At 34.7% G+C, this 25,221-nt stretch overlaps 1 protein-coding gene across 7 annotated transcripts in view; it reads right to left on the minus strand.

The window, feature by feature from the left end:
• Positions 1 to 25,221, minus strand: part of ARHGAP32 (Rho GTPase activating protein 32) — a 318,750-nt gene that overhangs the window by 180,944 nt on the left and 112,585 nt on the right. For all 7 annotated transcript variants that reach the window (XM_070623424.1, XM_070623422.1, XM_070623423.1 and 4 more), the window contains exon 2: positions 23,207 to 23,315. In XM_070623424.1, the coding sequence (XP_070479525.1) occupies positions 23,207 to 23,311 (105 nt within the window). In that variant the 5' untranslated portion in view covers positions 23,312 to 23,315. The remainder of the gene's footprint in view (positions 1 to 23,206; positions 23,316 to 25,221) is intronic.

Genomic DNA, 25,221 nt, shown 5'->3' on the forward strand with positions numbered 1-25,221 from the left:
ATAAACACAGAAGAATAAATCTAAGGCAAATAAAGATGCCTTAAATAGAAAACAAAAAAGTGCTACCCATAAGAGAAAAAAATTAATAAATTCAATTGCATCAAAATTTAAAACAAAGAAGTTATACCCAGCATATATACAGAACTCCTTACAATAAAAACTGATAAGTTAATTTTATAAATGGCAAAAAAATCTGAACAAGTAATTCACAAAAGAGGATACCAAATGGCCAATAATTGTAGATGCTCAAGCCATTCTCATCAGGAAATGCAAAATAAAGCCATAATGCGATAACACTGCACACTCTCCAAAGAGCCAAAAACTTTTAAAAATTAAAATACCAATGTTGGCAAAAATGCAGAACACTGAAACTCTCATATATTGTCGGTCGGAGTGTAAAACAGTACAACCACTTTGGAAAATTGTTTGCTAATTCCTACTAAACATACAACTATCCTATGATCCTACAAATACACTCCCAAATATAGATCCAAAAAAACTATTCCAGATGTATACCAAAACATAAGTCCATAAACATTCATAGGAGCTTTATTTATAATCAACAGAAAATGTAAACAACAAAAATATGCATGAACAGGGGAATAGGTGAATATATTACGGTATATTTATGCAATGAAATGCTGTGCTTGAAAAAAGGTATTTATTAACACATTAAACGACATGAATAAATCCAGCCATCACTACACTACGTAAAAGAAGTGTATGTATGTATATTAAACTTCAATTAAAAATTTACAAAAAAATGTCAAGAGAAATTTTTATGGAACTTAAGCTGCTTCTACATTTATCTGGACTAGTTAAGATAATTGTGAAAACAATGAGGAACGAGAAAGAACAGTATTCCAAAGAACAGAAAAAGAAGACTGTTTTTCTAACTTATTTTATGATACCAGTTAACACAGACATAAAAACCACTCAAGAGACTTTTTTTTCCCAGCCTGGGATCTGAACCTGTGAACCCAGTGCCACCGAAGCAGAGTTCATGAATTTAACCACTACACAACCAGCCCAGCCACACCCAAGAGAATTCTGACACCAGCCAGGAGAGACTAAAATCTAGGACTAGACCAAAACAATCAGAAAAGCTGGATAAAACGTATAAACCACTGTTTGAAGCATAGAAGTTCAACCACACAGAAAAGACATGACAGGCTATGATCATTGAGAGAAATGAATTACATAGGGTGAACTCCATATTCAGCCAAACTTTTGACCTGAAAGCATTTCCAAAACACAGCAAGGAAGACTACAGTCCAAACAGAGAGCAGCAGTATTGCTGGGAAGGAGAAACAGATGCCACATTTCAAAGCTGCCATATGACTGGGCCTTAAAATCAAACTCCAAGAAAGGAGGAAACTACTAGAAATGAAGGGAAATATTTATACATAAATTAACCTGAAATAACTCCTAATAATTCCTAATCTCCACATATATGAGAGAAGCCTAACCAATCTAGTGAAAGCAGTGTAACCAGGAGAAAAATCACTAAGTAGAAACAGACTTGGACACAACACAAGTAATGGAACTAGCAGAAAAAAAAAAATGTAACAACACTTTGTAAATATGCTTAGTATGCTAAAAGATGGAAAAGAAAAGATAATGAAGAAAGAAATGAAAACTAAAAAAGATCAATGGGACTATAACTGCTGAAAACTACATCTGTAACAAAAAAATACCTAATAAGCATACTAGACATGGCAAAAGAAAAGATCAGTGAACTAGAAGAAATAGCAAAAAAACTACCCCCCAAATTTATTTTGGTTTTTAGGTTGTGTGTGGGTGTGCTTGCAAGAAAAAGATAGGAAAAAATTATCAGAGACATCTGGGACAACATTATGCCACTTCATATAAGTATAACTGTAGGCAAAAAAAGAGAAGAAAATGCCCTACCTCCTCCCTTAGAAAATCACACCAGGCATATCATAATCAGACAGCTAAAAACAACTGATAAAGAGAAAATCTGAATAGTAGACAGGGGGAAAAAATACACATTCCATTGATGGGAAGAAATATGAGAAAGTCAGAATACTTGGATTGAGTTCTTTCAATTGTGTCTGAAAACTATCAACATAGAATTTTATATCCAGTGGAATTTATTTCAAAAAAAGAATGTGAGACTTCCAGTCTCTTCCACTGTTTACAATAAAAACTATAGGAAACGAAAGAAAATAAAAACACACAACTACTGGAGAACTCTAAAAATTGTACTCAGAGGAGGTGAACTGGGGAGCTTTGTCGAAACTCGAAGGATGACTAATACAATGGCAGTCTGCTTCCTGGTTTTTTGCCCCTTCTGTCACCTCCTGGAAGTGACCCAAGGAAAGGCTCAATCAGGACAGGAATAATAGGCATGTACAGCAAACCTCTTAGAGAAGTCCAACTTTCTGGCCAGAGGATTTGAAAAATGCCCCTTGAGTGTGGGGGAAAAAGCTAAGAAGTTTTCTTTTCCCTCTTTTTTCTCTTCTAACTCAGCCAAAGACAGACCTGAGAGCAACACTTCAGCTACAGCAAGGCCCTTAAGACCCCAGGTGAAAGTCCATTCTTCTGAACAGAGAAAAAATAAAAGAGGACTCTGCTGTGTAAAGACTGCGGGGATAATCCTAGTTACCTTTTTCTCTCTTTTTTTCTCTCACTACTTAGACTTGACAGCAGTTCCACTCAGGAAAAACTGCATGCAGCACGAGAGGCTAAAACTCTTGGAGAACTCCAGCCTTCAGGCCAGAGAAACCAGGAAAAGCACCGTTTGAGAGCAGAGAGTGTGTACAAAACCCCAACAAAGACAAGAGGATAGCAAAAGTTATGAAAATGAACTGAAACCACCACCTAAAGAAGTCCAGATAGAAACTTAAATCTGAACCCACCACACTGATGCCTGATAAGACAAAAAAGGAAACATTCTCCAGAGGATTTCAATAGGAGTTAGCCTCACATAATGTCCATGACAAAATCCAAAATTACTAGATAAACCAAAAACCAGTAAAATATAAGCAATTCCCAAAGGAAACGACAATCAAGAAATGCCAATTACGAGATGAAACAGATGTTGAACTTCAAAGACTTCAACACAATATGTATACATATTATAAACACGCTTCATGAGACATTGAGACCAATGGAAAGACACAAATTCTTTGATTAAAAACGTAAACTATATAAAAAAGACCAAATGAAAATTTTAAAACTGAAAAATGTACAATCTAAAATAAAAAATACTGGCTTGTCTCAATAGCAGAATGGAGATGACTGAGTCAGTGAACCTGACAACAGACAAAAGAAATTGTCTAATTTGAAGAACTAATATGTAAAATTTTTTGAAAAGACTGAAAAATATGAAAAGACTCATAGATACCCATAGAGAAGAAACATATTGGCATACAAAAAAAGAAAAAACTATTTTATGAAATAATTCCCGAAAACATCACAAATTTGTTGAAAGAGATACATTTACAGATTCAATGAATAAAATCAAAGACAATCACAAACCAAAATATCATAATAAAGCTGCTGAAATCCAAATATAAAAGAATTATCTTGATACTTGGAGACAAATGAAAATGCAAACAAACATACCAAAACTTATAGGTTACTGAGAGGAAAGTTTAAAGCAGTACAGGCTTACTTTAAGAAACAAAAAAAAACCTCAAATAAATAATCTTACACTACACATAAAAGGACTAGAAAAAGAAGAACAGACAAGGCCCAAAGTCAGTAGAAGGAAAGAAATAATAAAAATCAGAGTAGATAAACAAAATACAGACTAAAAACCAATAGAAAGGACCAATGAAACTAAGAGATGGTTCTTTGAAAAGTAAACAAAATTGACAAACCCTTAGCCAGACTCACTAACAAAAAAAGAGAGAAGATGCAAATAAACAAAACCAGAAATGAAAGAAGAAAAATTACAAGACACCAGAGAAATAAAGGGATTAAAAGAGAATATATGAAAAGCTATACATGAAAAAATTGGATAACCTAAAAGAAATACATAAATTTTTAGAATCATAGAACCTCACAAAACTGAATCAAGAAGAAATAGAGAATCTGAACAGACCAATCACAAGCAAAGAGATTAAAACGGTAATCAAAATCCTCCCAGAAAACAAAAGTCCAAGACTAGCTCCTCTAGTGAAATCTACCAAACATTCAAAGAAGATTTAATACCCATCCTTCTCAAACTCTTCCAAAAAACTGAAGAGGACAGGATGCTTCCTAACTCATTTTAGGAAGCGAACATCACTCTGATATCAAAACCAGACAAGGACAACACAAATAAAGGAAAATTACAGGCCAATATCACTGATAAACACAGATGCAAAAGTCCTCAACAAAATCTTAGCAAATCAAATACAACAATACATTAAAAGGACCATATACCACAATCAAGTGGGGTTTATTCCAGGGATGCAGGGATGGCTCTACATCTGCAAACCAATCAATGTAATACACCATATTAACAAAATAAAGAAAAACAATCACATGATCATCTCCATAGACACAGAAAGCATTTGATAAGATGCAACATCTACTTATGAGAAAAACTTTGAATAAAATGTGTATAGAAGGAAAGTACCTCAACATAACAAACGCCATATATGACAAACCCACTGCCAACATCATTCTCAGCAGTGAAAACCTGAAAGCTATTCCTCTAAGAAGAGTAACTAGACAAGGATGCCCACTCTCACCACTCTTATTCAACATAGTATTGGAAGTTTTAGCCAGAGCAATTAGGCAAGAAAAAGAAATACAGGGAACCAAACTGGAAAGGAAGACGTAAAACTCTATTTGTGGATGACACAAGTCTGCATATGGAAAACCCTAAAGAATCCACCAAAAAACTATTAGGAATAAATGAATACAGTCAAGTTGCAGGGTACAAAATCAACATATAAAAATCAGTTGTATTTCTACACACTAATAACAAACTAGCAGAAAGAGAGCTCAAGAATATAATCCCATTTACAATCACAACAAAAAGAATAAAATACCTAGGGATAAATTTAACCAAGGAGGTGAAAGACCTATACAATGAAAATTATAAGACATTACTGAAAGTAATCGAAGAAGAAATAAAGAAATGGAAAGATATGCTGTGCTTGTGGATTGGAAGATAAACATAGTTAAAAATTCCATTTCACAAGTTAAAAAGCAATCTACATATTTAACACATTTCCAATCTAAACCCCAATGACATTCTTCATAGAAACAGAACAAAGACTCCTAAAATTTACATAGAATGACAAAAGACACCAAACAGCCAAAGCAATCCTGCAAAATAAGAACAGACTTGAAGGTAGCACACTCCCTGAATTCAAAATATACTATAAAACTACAATAATCAAAACAGCATGGTACTGGCAGAAAAACAGACCGCACAGATCAATGGAACAGAACTGAGAGCCCAGAAATAACACTATACATCTGCAGACAGCTAATCTTCAACAAAGGAGCCAAGAACATAAAATAGAAAAAGGAAAGTCTCTTCAATAAATGACGTTGGGAAGATTGGACAGCCAGATGCAAAGGAATGATACTAGAACATTATCTTTCACCATACACAAAAATTACCTCAAAATGGATTAAGGACTTAAATATAAGACCTGAAACCCTAAAACTCCTAGAAGAAAACATAGGCAGTACACTCTTTGATATTGGTCTTAGCAGTGTATTTTGAATACCATGTCAACCCAGGAAATGGAAACAAAAGAAAAAGTAAACAAATGGGACTTCAACAGACTAAAAAGTTTCAGCACAGCAAAAGAAACCATCAACAAAACAAAAACATAACCCCCCAACTGGGAGAAAATATTTGCAAATCATACATCCAACAAGTGGTTAATTTCCAAAATATATGAAGAACTCATACAACTCAACAACAACCAAAAATGAATAACCTGATCAGAAAATGGGCAGAAGATATGAACAGACATTTTTCCAAAGAAGATATACAGATCGCCAACAGGCACATGAAAAGATGTTCAATATCACTAATTAATTGGGAAATGCAAATAAAAAGTACAATGAGCTATCACCTTATACCTATCAGAATGGCTATAATTAACAAGACAAGAAATAACAAGTGTTGGAGAGGATGTGGAGAAAAGGGAACACTAATACACTGTTGGTGGGAATGCAAACTGGTGCAGCCACTATGGAAAACAGTATGGATATGTCTCAAAAAATTAAAAAGAGAAATACCATATGGATCCAGCTATTTCACTACTGGGTATTTATCCAAAGAACATAAAATGAATAATTCAAAAAGATATACGCACCCCTATGTTCACTGCAGCATTATTCACAATACCCAAGATGTGGAAGCAACCCAAGTGCCCATCAACAAATGAATGGATAAAGAAGATGTGGTATATATACATACATATATACACAATGGAATACTACTCAGCCATAAAAAAGACAAAATTGTGCCATTTGCAACAACATGGATAGACCTTGAGGGTATTGTGCTAGGCAAAGTTCATCAGACAAAGACAAACACTGTATGATTTCACTCATATGTGGAAGATAGACAAACAAACACATAGATAAGGAGAACAGGTTGGTGGTTACCAAAGTGAAAGGGGATGGGATAGGGCTAAAGGAGCACATATGTATAGTGATGGATAAAAACCAGACTATTGGTGGTGAACACAATGCAGTCTACGCAGAAAGTGAAATATAATAATGTACACATGAAATTTACAGAATGTTACAAGCCAATATGACCTCAATAAAAAAAATTTTAATAAATAAATAATAAATAAAAGAAATATCTTGAGAGCAGCCAGAGAAAAAAAGACATATTACACATAGGGTAATAAGGATTTAAATGAATGGATTTCTCATTAGGAACAAGATGACAGTAGAACAATATTTACAAAATGTTGAAAGAACTCTCAACCCAGAAAACTAGATCAAGTGAAAATATCCTTCAGAAATGAAGTAAAAATAAGGACATATTCAGATGAAAGAAAATTTAGAGAATTTATCACCAGCAGATTGGCTTTAAAAGAAATACTAAAGAAAGTTCTTCACGTAGAAGGTAAACAACGTAGAACTTGGACCTTCTAGTATGAAGGAAGAGCACAGAAATGGTAAATAATTAGGTAAATGTAATAGATCATTAATCTCCTCTTAAGTTCCTGAAAATATATATGCCAGTGGAAAGCAAAAACTATAACACTGATGAATGTAGATGTAATGCTTATAAAAACTACAAGATAAAGAGGGAAGATAAAGGGACCTACACATTGTGGCAAGGTTTCTACAGTCCACTTGAGGTATAAAGTAGTAACTTTAAGTAGAATACAGAAAGTTAGAAAAATGAAATCAACAACAGATAAAACAACAAAACATCATGACTAGGTCGATTATCCCAGGAATGCAAGATTGGTTTAACACCTGAAAAAAAATCAGTGTAGTTCATCACATTAACAAAAAAGAGAGGATAGTCATGTGATCATCTGTGAGGCAGTAAATGCATTTGAAAAAATTCCAAACCTTACTCATATAAAAATAAAAGTCAGTAAATTAAAAATGTAAGAGAACAATCTAATGCAATAAAAAGTATCCAGAAAGAAACTAAAAAAAACATACTGAATGATGAAATAGTTAAAGTTTCCCCCTTACATCAGGAACAAAACAAGGAAGTAGCAATTACCATATCTATTCCACATCATTCTAGAGTGCCTAGCCAGTGCAATATAGAAAGCAAAAGAAATAAAAGATGGTACACATATAAAATCCAAAAGAATTTACAAACTCTTAGAATTAACCAAAGAATTTATCAAGGTCTCTGGGCATAAAGTAAATACACAAAAATTAATTACATTTCTACATACTAGAAATAAACAAGTAGAAAATAAAATTTTAAAACAATACGAATTGCAATAACATTGAAGAAGAAAACATCAAATATCCAGGAGCATGTCTAATAAAATATATGAAAGACTTCTACACTAAAAACTACATTTTTCAAAATTTAAGAAACTGTAAATTAACATATATTATACACAAATATTATACACACCTCATTTGCACATAGACTCAAAGATAAAATACTGTCAGGGTTTCATTTCTCCCCAAAATTATCTACAGATTTATCTGTGTAAACTGCCAAGTTAATTCTAAAGATTTATATGGAAATGCAAGACATAAAGATGAAAAGAAAAGCAAAGCTGGAAGATTTATTCTACCAGTTATCAAGATTTACTATAAAATTATAACTAACACAGTGTGGTACTTGCCCAAGAATAGCTAAATGGGACAATGGAACAAATCAGAGAATTCACTCAGTAGCCAATAACATGGTCATCTGATTCATGACAAAGGCACCACTATAATTAAGTCAGGAAAAAAGACAGTCATTTTAATAAATATACTAGGTCAATCGGTTTCTATATTGATAAAAATTAATGTTGATCCCTATCTCATATCACACACAAATATCCATTTTAAATAGCTCATAGACCCAAATATAAAAGGTGAACAAGTTCTTCTAGAAAATACCTTTATAACATTGAGGTGAGCAAAGATATCTTTAAAATACACAAAGAATAATTATAATCAAAAAAATTTAATAAATGGGACTTCACTAAAGCTAAGAATTTCTGTTTACCAAATGATACCACTAAGTACGTGAAAAGGCAAGCTGGAGTCTGGAAGAAGAAACTGGAAATACATAAAACTGATAAAGGAGTAGTATCCATAATTTATAAAGAACATCTAAAATTCAATTTTAAAAAAGATAGGCAACTCAAGAGAAGAAAAATGCAAGACTTGAATAAACACAACACAGAAGACATTTCAATGGCCAATAAGCAATTGAAATGGTCCTAAACATAAATCACTACCATAGAAATACAAATAAAAACCACAATGGGATTCTATTATATACACAACAGACTCCAGGCACAAGGAGTACATATTGTAGGATTTCATGCATAGGAACAATGATTACCTTTGGTGGAAAAAGTATTAACTGGGAGACACTCAAGGGAGCTTTCTGAATTTCAGGAAAAATTCTATGCTTAAATCTGGGTGGTAGTCACATGAGAAAAACATAAGCAAAAATTCACCAAACTCTACATACAATATTTGCGACTTCTCTGTATATAAGTTATATCTCAATGAAAAAGTACAGGAAAAAATTAAATGGGAAAAAGCAGACAACAGCTTGAGAACAGAAAATTATAGGCCAACCTCAGTTGTTAACAGAGACGCATAAAAATATCTTAAATAGCAAACCAAACCCATCATTGTATTAATCTAAAAATATATATCATAACCAAATTGAATTTATCCCAGGAAGGCAAGGATGATGTAACAATAGAAAATCTATTATTATAATTTAATCTTAATTATAATTAAACTTAATGGAGAAAAAGATTAGATTGTTACAATAGATGCAGAAAAATTATCTGATAAAACCCATTCATAATGACAAGCAAGCCTTCTAGTTGAGAATTGTAAACTGAAGACATATTCACCTCTGCTGTCTTCAAATCTTACCAAAATAATAGAGAATTTTTTTCCCCATTTTCTTCGTGTAGTGGCAAAAGTACAAAGTGCCATATGTATAAGGTTATCCTTTGCAAGACATCCCTAGTACCTCAAGAGGGAAAAGAACCTAGATGTCCATCAATAACAGAATGATCAAATAAACCATGTTGCATCCATACAATGGAATAGTCACAGCTTAAAAGGAATGAGGAAGATTTCAATCTGTTGCTATAAAGTAATCTTCTGCATATACTAAGTGGGAAAAAAAAGAAAGCATGGTATAAGAATAGTCTATCCTTTAACTAAAAAGAGGGCAATTATAAAAATATGTGTATTTTCTTATTTTTAAAAAGTGAGAGAAGAGGGGCCAGCCCAGTGGTGTAGTGGTTAAGTTCGCACGCTCTGCTTCGGTGGCCTGGGGTTCATGGGTTCCAATCCCGAGCATGGACCTACATACCGTTCATCAAGCCATGCTGTGGCAGCCATCCCACATACAAAATAGAGGAAGACTGGCATGAATGTTCGCTCAGGGCCAATCTTCCTCACCAAAAGAAAGAGAGAGAGAATAAACCAAAAAACAATTAAAATGTCTACACATGGGAGAAACAAAGATAGAGATACTCAAAGCTAAATTTTTCCAAATGCCTTGTTTTGTAGTTCAGACTTGGGGGCCGTATAAATGTTTTAAATATTTGTAAAACTAAACTAAATTCAAATGGCAAAAAAGGCAATCCCTGAAAATCAAAAGCCAAATAAAACAATCGAACCTAATCATTTTAAATTGGAGGCTTAAGCACACAGACAGGAATTACTTCGAATGACAGTAACACAAAGTAACAGATCCCACATAGAATATATCCTAGAGATAAAACAGAAAAAACTGTTTTCAGTAATATTTGTAATGTTATTTTGAAACTATCAAAAACCGAAGATTAAAGCAAACAAGTTATTGTTAATGTAATTAAAAACTAAGCTTTTCAGCATGAGATACAAGTATAAATCAAAGAAATTAAATAGAAACTCTTACGCACTTTGTTTTTGGGGAGGGATGTTTACGTGCGGCTGCTAGAATGACAGAACAGACACACAGAAGGCACAGTGACACAACCACAGCAAAGCACAGAGCTGAGTCTTTGTGCTACACCACGGATAGGACTTTAAAATGGGAATTCAACATTAATACCCTTAGACAAACTTGAAGCTGATTAAACACACAAGAATGTTAAGTGACTGTCAAGTATATGGCAAGTTACTGTGCAACAGGAAGGAGGCTCATTTCTAAATTTCTCAAAATTTTATAAAGGACAATTAAAAATATATATGACATAGTTTCCAAATTTATAGGCAGAAGGAAACAAAGGGATATTAATACACTGAAAGACAGAATTCAAAGAGATTTTATTTTAATAGGCTACAAAGACAAACCAAAATGATTAAAGTTCATCACGAATAAAAATTAAAGCCCTGAATTTATGCTCAAAACTCAATTACTTAAGTATGGGAGGAGCACACTTTTTCTGACAAGAAAAAGTAACAAGGTCTAAGGCCTATAGTTTACCACAAGCTAAATATAAGGCAAAAATATATCCTTACTGGTAAAAAGTTAATACAGTCTGAAAAAATGGGGCATCTATAACAAGGAAAGTATTTGTTTCTCCACAATCTGAACCAGTTAAACCACATAGGGAACAGTTCATCCATTTCAGGAAAACATAATTTGATATCGAAAACTTGCAAAAATAGGAATTGGCAGTGTTTCTTCCTGTCTGCTTCAGGACTCCCTAACCCAGAAAAATAGTCTACCACTCCTGCAAATAATAACACATCTTTAAAGAATCTTTCAAACTGCTATACTCTTGATCCCAAACCCAAGTAAATCTCTAACATTGACTGAATAACTGTAAAGTGATTTAACAGTAGTGTAGTGTAACACACCATGTTCTGATAAAGAAACATAAGTGGGCCACTTCCACAGGCAGCCCACCACTAAGCCCACGTCTTCTGTATTATCTATGTGTGTGATTATCTTCTCTAAAAGACTGTAAAGTCCATTGTAACAGGTACCAGCAGAATGCTAATGAGTATTACAGGTTTTAACTAAAAAATAGGGTAAGGGAAGGTGTTTAATATACAATCACAGAGCTGAAAGAAATTTCAATCAGCCATTCCACTCCAAAGAGGAAACTGAGACCAAGAAAGAAGAAGCAACTTGCCATACTGCATTAGTCACAGTATTTATTTTAAATTGAATTTTTATCACAAAACTTACTACATCTAATATAGGCATATGGAAGAAAAAAGTTCAAAGACAGTCGAATTTTTTAAAAGAAAAATTACAACGATGAGAAACAGCTTTTCTCCTATCAAAATATAAAAGACTAAAAATTTTTAAGATTGAAAAGATATGGTACGAAAGACACCAAACATTACTGCTTAGAATATGAATTCACAAAATCCTTCTGACAAGAGTGTGAGGATCTTCACACTCTTCAGATAAGTAATCCCCCATAAGATAACAGTAAAAAGAAAAGGCAAATTCATCACAAAGATATTCATCAAAGCGAAATATATAAAACAAACTCAAGGTCCTAATAATAATGAAATATCAATAACACATTCTATATTATAGGGTTTAAACTCGTTTATTAAGAGTTGTCATTTAACACCAATTACAACAGAGTATATACATAAACTTCTCCCAGGCAATCAGTTTTACAGAGTATTAGTGGTTTTAAAATTTCTGGAATATCAGTAATTTCCATCAACTAATGTTGTCATATATGTTAAATATATTATGAACCACAAACAACAGAGAAAAACTATATAACTCTCTCATAAGCAAAATTCTCAAGAGCTGTGCCCCCTGCAACTCCGTCAAGATTTCTCCCTCCTGGTCATTTAATCAAACACTGACCCAGGTAACACTGGGAAGAGATGCTGCAGATGTAATTCAAGTCCCAGGTCAGCTGATCTTAAAATACAAAAAATACCTGGGTGGGCCTAATGTCATCACATTAAGAATTTCAAAAGCAGAGTCTTCTCCAGGTGGTAGCCAAAGGGAAAGTCAGAAAAGATTTAAAGAATGAGCACTCAAGGTGCCGCTGCTGGCTTTGAAGACCAAGGTGGCCAAGTGAGGAGGAATTCAGGGAGCTTCTGGGATAAGAAAACAGCGCCCCTACCCCCATGCAGCTGACAGCCAGCAAGGAAACAGGGGCCTCAGACCTGGGAACGAGAAAGAACCACAAGGAACTAGATTCGGCTCACAGCCTGAGTGAGCTGGGAAGCAGATTCTTCAGTCTTCAGATGAGAGCCCAACCCAGCCAACGCCTTGATTTCAGCTTCATGAGACCCAAAATTGGTCTGTCAAGAAAGGCAAACAGGACTGCCAGTTTCCATCCTCAACCACACGTAACCATAGGTAATACATGCAACAAACCTCTGAAATATGTTTATAGAAGCTTTTAAATCTTTATTTAGTCTAAGTATTTTTCCCTTCCTTACAAAGGAAAAAGAGAAAATGGGGAAAAATCTAATAATCCCAATACCACAGAAAAGCTAAATTTATTAAATCTATAGTATATTATGGTGAACAACAGTATCACTAAAATGATTCTTAAAGAATTAGTATATCACAAAGAAATTCAATTAACAGAGTTATCTGTGTGAATATTTTCCAAAGAATTTTGACACAAAATACCTTTAATGTTAAGAACAGATTATGAAACAATTCTCTTCACTTATTTCCTCCAATATGTTATCTAGAACTCCCAAAATGCAGGAGCTAAAAACAGAAATAGGAAGAAAAAGGAGGAGGCAGGTAGATTCAAGTATGTGGATAATTCAGGCAGCACACACACACCATCAATTAAGCGCCAGGAGTAAGCTGTACTGTTATACGTATTTAATTTTCTACTTTAAGTGGAAACAACAGGGTGGGATCACCAAAGAAAAAAACCTGAAACGGATTATAACTAGTTCTTCTGCAGCAAAGGAATTGCCTTAAAGTTCACCTCTACTAGAAAATAATATCTTCTCAGAGAGAACCAATTAATAGCTGGGAAAAACATTACTCAGGGGCAAGGTTTAAAATAACTTAGAAAAAATTAATAGCAAGTACCATTAGTACAATAATCACAAATTCACTACTGGGCAACAGCTGGTTAATCAATCTAAACATTAACACATTGACATATTAGCAAAATTTTTAAATATTCTGAAATTCATACTTTTCTATAATGGAGATTCAACTTTTCCTTCAACTCACTCCCATTTGCCCTGATCATTAGAGATAATCCTACTTATTCAACAGGTATTTAATTTACTGACAATACAGGGTTCCTATGCTGTATATAATTTTACCAGATGTTTTATATAAAGGTACCTAGGAAAATCTAAAAAGAGTATACTACTACCTTTATAGGTACTTTATTCAGGTAAATTATTGCTAGTCTTCAGTGCTGCTAGAAAATGATACAGGTTTGTTTCTACACTTGAATTTTGTATACCAGATCTACTACTAGAAATTTGCATGTAATATTAAATATATATGATAAAAATATAAAATATAAATTCTTTTTGGAATAAGGCAGGGTACAAATAGAAGAAGGGTAGAAGGGAAGAAAGAAACACAAATGAGGGAGACATTTAATACGAAAATTTCTACTAAAAGAAGAAAGAGCAAAATTCTACACTATCCATGACACTCCGGTTGAGATCTATAAGAATCATTATTCCTCTAACTGCACGTTTTAAGTACTTTTCTCCTTGAATATTTCATAAGTTCAAATTTTTTTTGAAAAGCTATATAACAAATTCTCTCAGAAAAAGTAACATCCAGATCACATAAAGCCTTAAATAGCACCATAATTGCAACATAATTTTCAGTTTAATAATTAACAATAAAATGCTGGGTTTAAGATTAGTTTAAAAGATTTTAGGCTTAACTTTTATAAAATGCCAATTTTCAACACTTTTAACCCATAAAATTAACAATTTCATGCAATTCGACCTAATATACATCCCAGAGCTCTTAGGAGTGCATCAATTATCTTCACTAATTAACACCATCAATTCACGCCAGAGAATCCCCACAATGTCCAGCCAGAACAGGATGCGCCAGGGAATGGGGTGGGCTTGGAGCTGTTTATTGAAGAGCTCTGAATACACGGGCAGAAATTCAAAACCTGGGCTTTGCATATTAATCAATGGCTGCCTTTGTGATTGTTCACGAAGCAACACTAAACAAAACATTTGGCTTTTAAAGACTGAAATGATAAACACCATCAGTTTCTCTGAATTATAAGTAAAATTCACTCATCAGTTAAAAATAAACAGTTAAACATCAGACAGTAATAAAAGAGCTAAAGATATTCATTTAAGGAGCATCTGAAAAGACTTTTCTTTTATGCAAACTGCAAATGTTTTATAGCTTGATGGGTAAAAGGAACCAGTCTAAGTACCATACAGAGTGAACACCTATCAGTCTAAGAAGCAATAAGCCAAATACACACTTCTTCCAAAATTACCTCTTCCCCAAGATTATTCAAGAAGAAATAATCTAGCTCTTCTATCAATCCTCGTTCCTCTTTAGAAAGCAGTCAATAGAGCAGGAAATGGTCCAAATACCAAGGGTACTTTCGAGGAGTCTAAGAAAAATGTACCAATGGTCTCACTTTTGTCTTAAAAAAAAGAAAGAAAATAAATAAGAAAAAAAAGAAAAGAAAAAATAAAAAAGAGGAAAGAGGAAACAGAAAAGAAAAAGGAAAATTCATATTATTGTCTCACAAATCAACATAATAAAGGCCATATATGACAAGCCCATAGCTAATATCATACTCAACAGTGAAAAGCTGAAAGCTTTTCCTCTAAGATTAGAAACAAGACAAGGACGCCCACTCTCACCACGTCTATTCAATGTAGTACTAGAAGTCCTAGCCAGAGTAATTAGGCAAGAAAAAGAAATAAAGACATTCAAATCAGAAAGGAATAAGTAAAACTTGTCATTATGTGCAGATGATACAATATTATATATAGAAAACTCTCAGGACTCCACCAAAAACTGTTAGAACTAATAAATTGAGTAAAGCTGCAGGATACAAATCAATATACAAAAATCTGTTGCGTTTCTCTACACTAATAATAAACTATCAGAAAGAGAAATTAAGAAAATAATCTCAGGGCCAGCCTACCAGCACAGCAGTTAAGTTTGCACATTATGCTTCAGTGGCCTGGGGTTCACCAGTTCAGACCCTGGGTACAGACCTCCATACCACTTGTCAAGCCATGCTGTGGCAGGCATCCCACATATAAAGTAGAGGAAGATGGGCACCAATGTTAGCTCAGGGCCAGTCTTCCTCAGCAAAAAGAGGAAGATTGGCAGCGGATGTTAACTCAGGGCTAATCTTCCTCAAAAAAAAACAAAAAAAAGAAGAAGAAAAGAATCTCATTTACAACTGCATCAAAAAGAATAAAATACCTAGGAGTAAACTTAACCAAGGAGGTGAATGACCTAAACACTGAGAATTGTAAGTCATTCGAGGCCGGCCTGGTGGCCAGCGGTTAAGTTAGCACGTTCCACTTCGGCAGCCTGGTGATCGCCTGTTAGGATTCCAGGTGCGGACATGGCACCACTTGTCAAGCCATGCTGTGGTAGGCATCCCACATATAAAGTAGAGGAAGATGGGCACGGATGTTAGTTCAGGGCCAGTCTTCCTCAGGAAAAAGAGGAGGATTCGCAGCAGATGTTAGCTCAGGGCTAATCTTCCTCAAAAGAAAATAATAATAAAAAAGAAAAAAAGATGGGGGCCAGCCCCTATGGCCGAGTGGTTAAGCTCGCATGCTCCACTTCGGCGGCCCAGGGTTCAGATCCTGAGCACGGACATGGCACTGCTCATTAGGCCATGATGAGGCGGCGTCCCACATGCCACAACTACAGAGACCCACAACTAAAATATACAACTATGTGCTGGGGGGATTTGGGGAGAAAAAAGAAGGAAAAAGAAAAAGATTGGCAACAATTGTTAGCTCAGGTGCCAATATTTAAAAAAGAAAAAAGAAAAACAAAACTGTAAGACATTGATGAAAGAAATGGAAGATACAAACAAATAAAAAGATATTCTGTGTCCATGGATCAGAAGAATTAATACTGATAAAATTTCCATGATACTCAAAGCAATCCACAGATTCAAAATTCCAACGGTATTTTTTACAGAAACAAAACAAAAAATCCTAAAATTTGTATGAAACCACAAAAGATACTAAACAGCCAAAGCAATCTTGAGAAAGAAGAGCATAGCTGGAGGCATCACACTTCCTGATTTCAAACTATATATCAAAGCTATAATAACGAAAACAGTGTGATTTTGGCATAAAAACAGACACACGGATTGATGGAACAGAATACAGAGCCCAGAAATAAACCCACACATATATGGTCAGTTAATTTACGACAAAGGAGCCAAGAAGATATAATGGGGAAAGAACAGTCTCTTCAATAAATGGTGTTGGAGAAACTGGACAGACACATGCAAAAGAATAAAACTGGACCACTATCTTATGCCATACACAAAAAATTAACTCCAAATGGATTAAAGACTTGAACATAAGACCTGAAACCATAAAACTTCTGGATGAGAACACAGGTGGTAAGCTCCTTAATCAGTTCCGGCAATGATTTTCTGGATTTGACACCAAAAGCAAAGGCAGCAAAAGCACAAATATATAAGTGGGACTACATCAAACTAAAAATCTTCTGCACATCAAAGTAAACCACCAACAAAATGAAAAGGCAAACTACTGAATGGGAAAAAATATCTGCAAAGCAAGTATCTGGTAGGGGATTAACATTCAAAATATATAAAGAACTCATACAGCTCAATAGCAAAAAAACAAACAATCTGATTAAAAAGTGGACAGAGGATCTGAACAGACATTTTTCCACAGAAGACATACAGACGGCCAACAGGTACATGAAAAGGTGCTCAGCATCACTAATCAACAGGGAAACGCAAATCAAAATCACAATGAGATATCACCTCACACCTATTAGAATGGCCATTATCAAAAAGACAAGAAATACCAAGAAATAACTAGTGTTAGTGAGGATGTGGAGAAAAGGGAATGCTTGTGCACTGTTGATGGGAATGTAAATTGGTAAAGCCACTATGGAGAGCAGTATGGAGTTTCCTCAAAAAAAATAAAAACAGAACTACCATAAGCTCCAGCAATTTCACTTCTGGGTATTCATCTGAAGAAAATGAAAACACTAATTTTAAAAGAGAGCTGCAACTCCATGTTCAGTGCCGCACTGTTTACAACAGCCAAGACACGAAAGCAACCTAAGTGTCCATTGATGGGTGAATGGATAAAGAAGATATAGTGTGCACACGCGCACACACACACACACACACACACACACACACACACACAAATGGAATATTATTCAGCCATAAAAAAGAAGGAAATCTTGCTACTTGTGACAATGTGAATGGATCTTGAGGGCATTATGCTAAGTGAAAAAAGTCAGACAGAGAAAGACAAATACCATTACGATCTCACTTTTATGTGGAATCTTAAAAAAAAAAACCTCAAAGAACAGATTGTTGATTTCTAGAAGTGGGGAGAGGGGGATGGGCAAAATGAGTGAAGGTGGTCAAAAGGTACAAATTTCCAGTTTTTAAATAAATAGATCCTGGGGATGTAATGTACAGCATGGTGACTACAGTTGATAATACTATATTTGAAAGTTGCTAAGAGATTAGATCTTAAAAGATCTCACCACAAGAAAAATAATTTGTAACTATCTGTGGTGATATGTTAACTACACTTAATATGGTGATCACTTAGCAATACACACAAATATTGAATCATTATGTTATACTCCTGAAACTAATGTTATAGGTCAATTATATCTCAATTAAAAAAATGACTATTATAAAACTTTTTAAATTCTTCACTCAGGAATTTCTGGCTTTCTTTTATTTATTGTTTTATTTTTTTTTTTTTGAGGAAGATTAGCCCTGAGCTAACTACTGCCAATCCTCCTCTTTTTGCTGAGGAAGACTGGCCCTTAGCTAACATCCATGCCCATCTTCCTCTACTTTATACGTGGGATGCCTACCACAGCATGGCTTTTTGCCAAGCAGTGTCATGTCCGCACCTGGGATCCGAATCAGTGAACCCCGGGCTGCCGAGAAGCAGAAGGTGCAAACTTAACTGCTGCACCACGAGGCCAGCCCCTGGCTTTCTTTTAAACGTGTATTTAAAAAACTAATATTCTGGCCATAACACACAAATCAATAAAAGTTCAACATTTAAGCCTTTTATTTCTAAAGAACTCAAAACTTAACTAATGGAATTGTTTTGGACAAACATTTTATAAGGGTTTCTCTTAACAATAAACTTCATTCCCGAAGTCGTATTTCACTTAGATTATTATTGAAAGAGAGAAAGGTCCCAAATTTTCTTTACTCTTACTTCCTCATTAAAATCAATATGATTTTCTAAACAGTGTAGTAAAATAGTAGCTGTAATCTCATTTATATCTTTTTCATCATTCACTGTTCAGTTTTTACAACCTAGAAATATACTATTTATTGAGTGTGATGATTTTTTTTTTAAAAAAAGAGGATTATAGGGCTGGCCCTATGGCAGAGTTATTAAGTTCAGCATGCTCCGCTTCGGGAGCCTGGCTTCACAGGTTCAGATCCTGGGCATGGACCTACACCACTCATCAGCCATGCTGTAGCAGCGGCCCATATACAAAGTGGAGGAAGACTGGCACAGATGTTAGCTCAGGGCTAGCCTTCCTCAGCAAAAAAAACAAAAGAAAGAGGATTATACCACCTGCCCTCAAGAAGGTTACACAGGAAAAAATCAGAGTACCAATATAACAATATGCTACTCTAATAACATATGATATAAATGGTAATTTCCATAGACAAATAAATGTGGACTCCAGAGAAGAAAATTCAGTATCTTTCTATGCATACAGCATATGACATTTTAATAGAGGGTAAACAAATCACCACATAACAAAAAAGATCATGTTTCTTCCCATTCAATAAATTCAACGTACATTTTTTGGAGGCTATACAAATTGTAGGCAAAAATGGGCAAAAGATTTTAGCGACCATCCTTTCAACAGAAGGCACCTCCAGGGATTCCTTGACTCAATAGGGGTGTGGGACTTGATGGTCTCTGATTAGGCTATTTTACATCTCCAAAGAGTAGAAGTTAACTTGTAGAAAACTGATAGCACCAATAATTCCTGTCCATAGAAATACAAATTGTGTCCAGTGGAAGTGAACAGTCTTGCCAATTTTGCATCCATTTGCATCCATTTAGCATGACTGATATATAACAGTAAGGCACTCTGAACTCTCCTTTGAACCACACTGGACTGATTCCTTCATTAATTAATGAGTTAAATATCTTTGGCATGTGCTCATTTTATAGTTGTATGAGAGTCATGATTACATCCTCTTTTAAACTGTATTCTTCAATAAAATTGATATAAGATGATCTCTATCCTTCATCAAAGAGCTCACAATATAGTAAGAGAGAGAGAAAAATTCATAACCAGCTAGAATGAGATTAAATATTATGATAGCAATATAAACAACATACATAAGAAAAATAAAGCCATTTTCTCTCTGGAGCCTTACATGTTAATTTACAGTTACATGATAAGGCAGGGGTCAAGAAACTAGAACCAACCCAGCCCGCTGCCTGTTTTTGTACAGCCCACAAGCTAAAACTAATTTTTACATTTTTAAATGTTTGGGGAAAAAATCAAAAGAAGACATGTGAAAGACATATCTAATGACATGTGAAAATCACTTGAAATTCAAATATCAGTGTCCATAAAAAAGGTTTTATTGAAACACAGCCATACTCATTTATGGGTTATCTACGGCTGCTTTCACGTTACAATGACAGAACTAAGTAGCTGAGAATGAGACCTTACGTGGCATTCTCATCAGTTCACACTGCTGCTCAGCACAACATAAAACACAGTATTGAGTTATAACTCAACAGCATTCAAGTTCCACATGTATTGCCAAACTATATTTTTTAAATTACCAATTCATACACATTATGTAAAAAGAAGCAAAGAAGAGATAAGTGGATTTTGAATGTCATGCTTTTAAGGCCAGAAGACTGTGGGTTTTGTTATCAAATTATATGGCAAAACATTGTGTGTATTATGCAGTGACATTCACAGCTGTGTTAAAAGAAGAGAATATACACCAACGTTACCAAACAATGCACTCATCACAGTATCTTCAACTCAGAGGAAAGTAACCATCTGAAAAATTCGAAAATTCTAAAATAGAGTATATCATCACACAGAATTTCTTCACAAAAATTAAAACAAGGTTGCATCCAAAGTAAATTTCCAGGTAGCTCATTTGTGAGCCAAGCAAGGAAAGCCATTCACCAGCTGTGAGGCAAGTAAATCACGTTTGACTACAGTAGCCAAAGAAATGTGTCCAGGGAAAACAAACTGTTTAAGCCTTTTGATGAGAACAGTTACTTCAAGAGTTGAGGTCATTTGGAGCAAAATCAATAGTCAATTAAAAGACAAGGGGAACGATTTCAAGTGGTCTTCCTTGATTCTTGATGAGTCAACAAATATAACCAACATTGCTCAGTTGTTGAAGACTCAATGCTGAGTTTAAAGGACCTGAAAAATGAGCCCCTATGAACAGTCCTCATGGGACAACCACAGGTGACAATATTCTCAAATAAATTCAGCAAACATTAATTCGGTACAACCTGAAGTGAAATCTATTAAGATCCATTATAACATATTTTGGTAAAAAATATGTGTGGAGTAGAAAAAGGCTTAATTGGACACACTTTCAACCTCTGCTATTGAACACTAAATGGCTTTCATAATTAGTTTTTGCTGCAGATTTGACACTACTTCTTAATGATTTTAACCTAAAATTACAACACAAAATATAGCTTATATGAGAAACTTACCCCGGTGATAATACTTAAAATTAATGTTAAATGCTAAATGTTAAAATGTTAAATGTTAAAATTGCAAGTAATCACAAGCTGCTATACATACTTCTCAAGCTATCAAAGGTTAAAACAAGAAGGGAGACGTCCATTACCACACAAAATTTGCAGTGAATACATTTCCCGAGCTCAAACTACAGTTCCAGCAGGGTTTTTGAGACCACAATACAAATGCAAAGTATATTTCCACACCGCAAAATCCATTTTGAGGAGCTTCCACCTAATCTTCAATTAGAAGTTTGCGATGTAATGTTATGCTAAAAGGCAAATATCAACAGAAGAATCTAACAGAATTCTATAAATGCCTTCTCAGCAATGAATATGCTCAATTAACATCATATGATCATAAACTGATGTATTTGGCAGTACCTATCCGAGCAAAAAAGCACTTTCAAAAATGAAATATGTAAAATCTTATTATAGATCAGCATTGACAGATGAACACTTGCATTCAATTCTGATGATGAGAAATACTAACTTTTAACTACAATTAAGTAAAATGTTATTCTCAATGAAAAAAGAGTTTCATTTTCTTATTAACAGACCTGAATTACAACACATTGTAACAGATTACACAGGTATCTCAAATTTGTCATGTGGAAAACCACACTGCACAGGATGTTTCCACCTAATCCCCAACAATGCTTTTCCAGCATCTCAGTGAATGTAAACTCCATTCTTCAGGTTGATGACGCCAAAAAACCTGAAGTCATTCTTCGCTTCTCTTTATCTCATTCTCTATATCCCCCATCATTACTAAAAACAGTTGGCTTTATCTATAAAACTATATCCAGAATCTAACCATTTTTCACCACATCTACCACTCTGTTCAAGCTGCCATCACTGTTCAGCCACTATAACAACCTTCTAACTGGTCTGCCTATTTCTTCTTTTGCCTCTCCCTTTAGCCTATTCACAACAACCAGAGACTTCCTTTAAAATTCTACGCCAGATCATGTCACTTCTTGGCCAAAAATCATCCAATGGTTTCCCATCTCACTCAGCAAAAAAAAAAAAAACAAAGTCCTTATAATGGACCACAAGAAACTATATGATCTGCTCTCCAGCCACCCAAACTACTTCTCTGACCTTAACTCCTTCTACTTTTCCCCGGCTCAACTTCAACCACATGTCCTACTTGTGTTTCCTGCAGCTTGCTTTTTAATCCTATGGCACAGTCTTTGTTCTTCCATTGCCTAAAATGATCTGTTCCCAGATAAACACATCCTCACTCCCTCACATCCTTCAGGTATTTGCTCAAATCTCACCTTCTCCAAAAGGCCATCTGTGACTACCCCATATTACAAGTAAGTATCCTTTCACACTCTATTCTACCACTCTGTAACCGCACCACTCTTCATGAATTTTCTACAACAGCACATACCACCACTTGACATATTATATATTTAGTTATTTGCTTCTCCTCCTACCCTGTGAAAATATAAGCTCCATGAAGGCAGGAAATATGTGTATTTTTTTCAGGCCCAGAGAGTCTAAAACAGTGCCTGGAATAGAGTATTTGCTCAATAGACATTTCCTGAATAAATAAACTAAGCAACAACAAAAAGTTTTTTGGTGTGACTAATGCTTCCTCAGTTCCTTTTCCTTATGTAAGTAAGACATACATATACACATATGCATAAAACTGATTTACCATTGCACTAAGTGTTTCTTCCCAATCAGGCCGCTCTCGAGGGTGAACGTTTCTGTGTAGTTCTGGAACAAAATCATCCTCTTCAGAATGAATGGAGGACTTCATCTTCCTAGAGACCAAAACATGAGAGACTGTGATAAGAATTCCTATTTCCATGAAAGCTTTCAAATAATCATAATTCAAAAGAACAGAAAATCACATCAGATTTGCAGTTCAAAGAGCTTCATGGCTACTATTGATCCTGCATGTCTACTCTAGCTTTCAGAGATCTTTCCTGACGTGCCAAACACCTGCTTTTATTCCAGGAGATAAAAGTGAAGTTTATAACTAATTATCCTTTATGGTCTGTGGTAATTATTATAAAAGGACTGATTTTATCTGTTCAACACAGTTGGAGCCTTGAGAAAATTTCCAACAACCATCAATATTTACAGAACAGTGCTAAGCATTAGTAAATTTCCAGGATGAAAGGAGAGAGATGGTACTTCTGGTTCCAATTTATGAAGCATAGTGGATTGAACTAGCACTCCTGAGGAGAACAACTGTGAATGCTGGACAAAACATAAAACTACTTATCTGAAGGCACAGGAAAGCAAGCAATACAGGTAGCACTTCTGGGGCTAAATTCTTTGGGAGAAGGAAAACCCATGAAGCAAATTCCACATATAATCAATCTTTTTGTATAAGAAATTTTCTAAATCAATGATGGGAAATAGAGCCTAAGCAAAATATTGTAGTCTAACTGAGCTGAAGAGGAAGAGGGTGGAAGTTGGGGTTGCCAAAGCAGATGGGGCTTCAGGGTGAAAAATGCCCCTTCAAAAGACCTGTAGAGAAGAAGTCCAAAACTCTACATGGAGATTCCTCTCAAACTGTTAACTTATTACTAAGCTTACAAGTATGTAGGACAAGATGCCAAGAAACTATCAAAAAACAGTGAATGGGCAACTAAAGAGCCAAGCAGATATTTCAGCAGCCCAGCAATACCAAGGAGATGAAGGTTAGCAAGCAAGCACCACTAAGATAGAGGAGCACTGAAAAAAAATCCCTGGGCTCTCAACTGAGACTCCAGGAAAGCCATGCCTTAGGACTAAGAACAAAATAACAACAGACAAGCTCTAACAAAGCCTAAAAGCAAGCCTTAACAAAATCAGAATTGCCAGAAGGAAAACTATCTTCAGAGTAAAGCAACATTCTAAAGACCTTCTGTGAATTTTTCATCCACTTCCTCTGGTATCCAACAAACATTACAAGGCATGCTTAAAAAAAAAAAAAGGAACAATGAATAAAATTGGAGAAAAAATATTCAAAGTACAATGAGACTCACATTTGATTCAGATTTTAGAATGATCAGAAAGGGACTTTAAAATAGCCAGGATGGATTTCTGGCTTCTGCTTATGATGTAGAAAGCTGTAGAGAGCATCACTCTCCGTCTAACAAGAAAAAAAGACAGATCATATAGGAAATCATAACTTTTCTTGAATCCATCAGAAAACTGAGGTCTCCAGGCAACCAACTAGCCTAAACTCTACAGAAAGACAGGAATCTCCAAGATGAGCTGGATGAGCTGGATCACAAGCAATTTCTCACCGAGGGCAAAGAAGGGGGAAAAGAGTGAGACAAGCTGGTAAGAAGAATTAAGTTAAATTTTTATCAAATTGCTAAAAACATTTATGACTAATACGTTCCATAAAATGAAAGAGGAAAACAGATGAAAAGATGAAGAATTTCAACAGAGAATTGAAATCTATGAAAAACAATCAAATATTCATCCTAAAACTGAAAAATAAAATATCTGAAATTAAGAACTCACTGGATGGGTTTAATAGAACAATGGATATGGTTAAAAAGAGGATTAGTGAACTGAAAGACAATTCAGCAGAAAATATCCACATTGAAGAATATAGAGAAAAAAAGGACAAAAATATACAAAACAGCATAAAACACAAGACTTGGTAAAAAAAAATCTCAGATTTGTCTAAATTGTCAACTCAGAGATAAGAGAGATGATAAAAGA

Source organism: Equus przewalskii, chromosome 6, assembly GCF_037783145.1.
Source record: "Equus przewalskii isolate Varuska chromosome 6, EquPr2, whole genome shotgun sequence".
Lineage (NCBI taxonomy): Eukaryota > Metazoa > Chordata > Mammalia > Perissodactyla > Equidae > Equus > Equus przewalskii.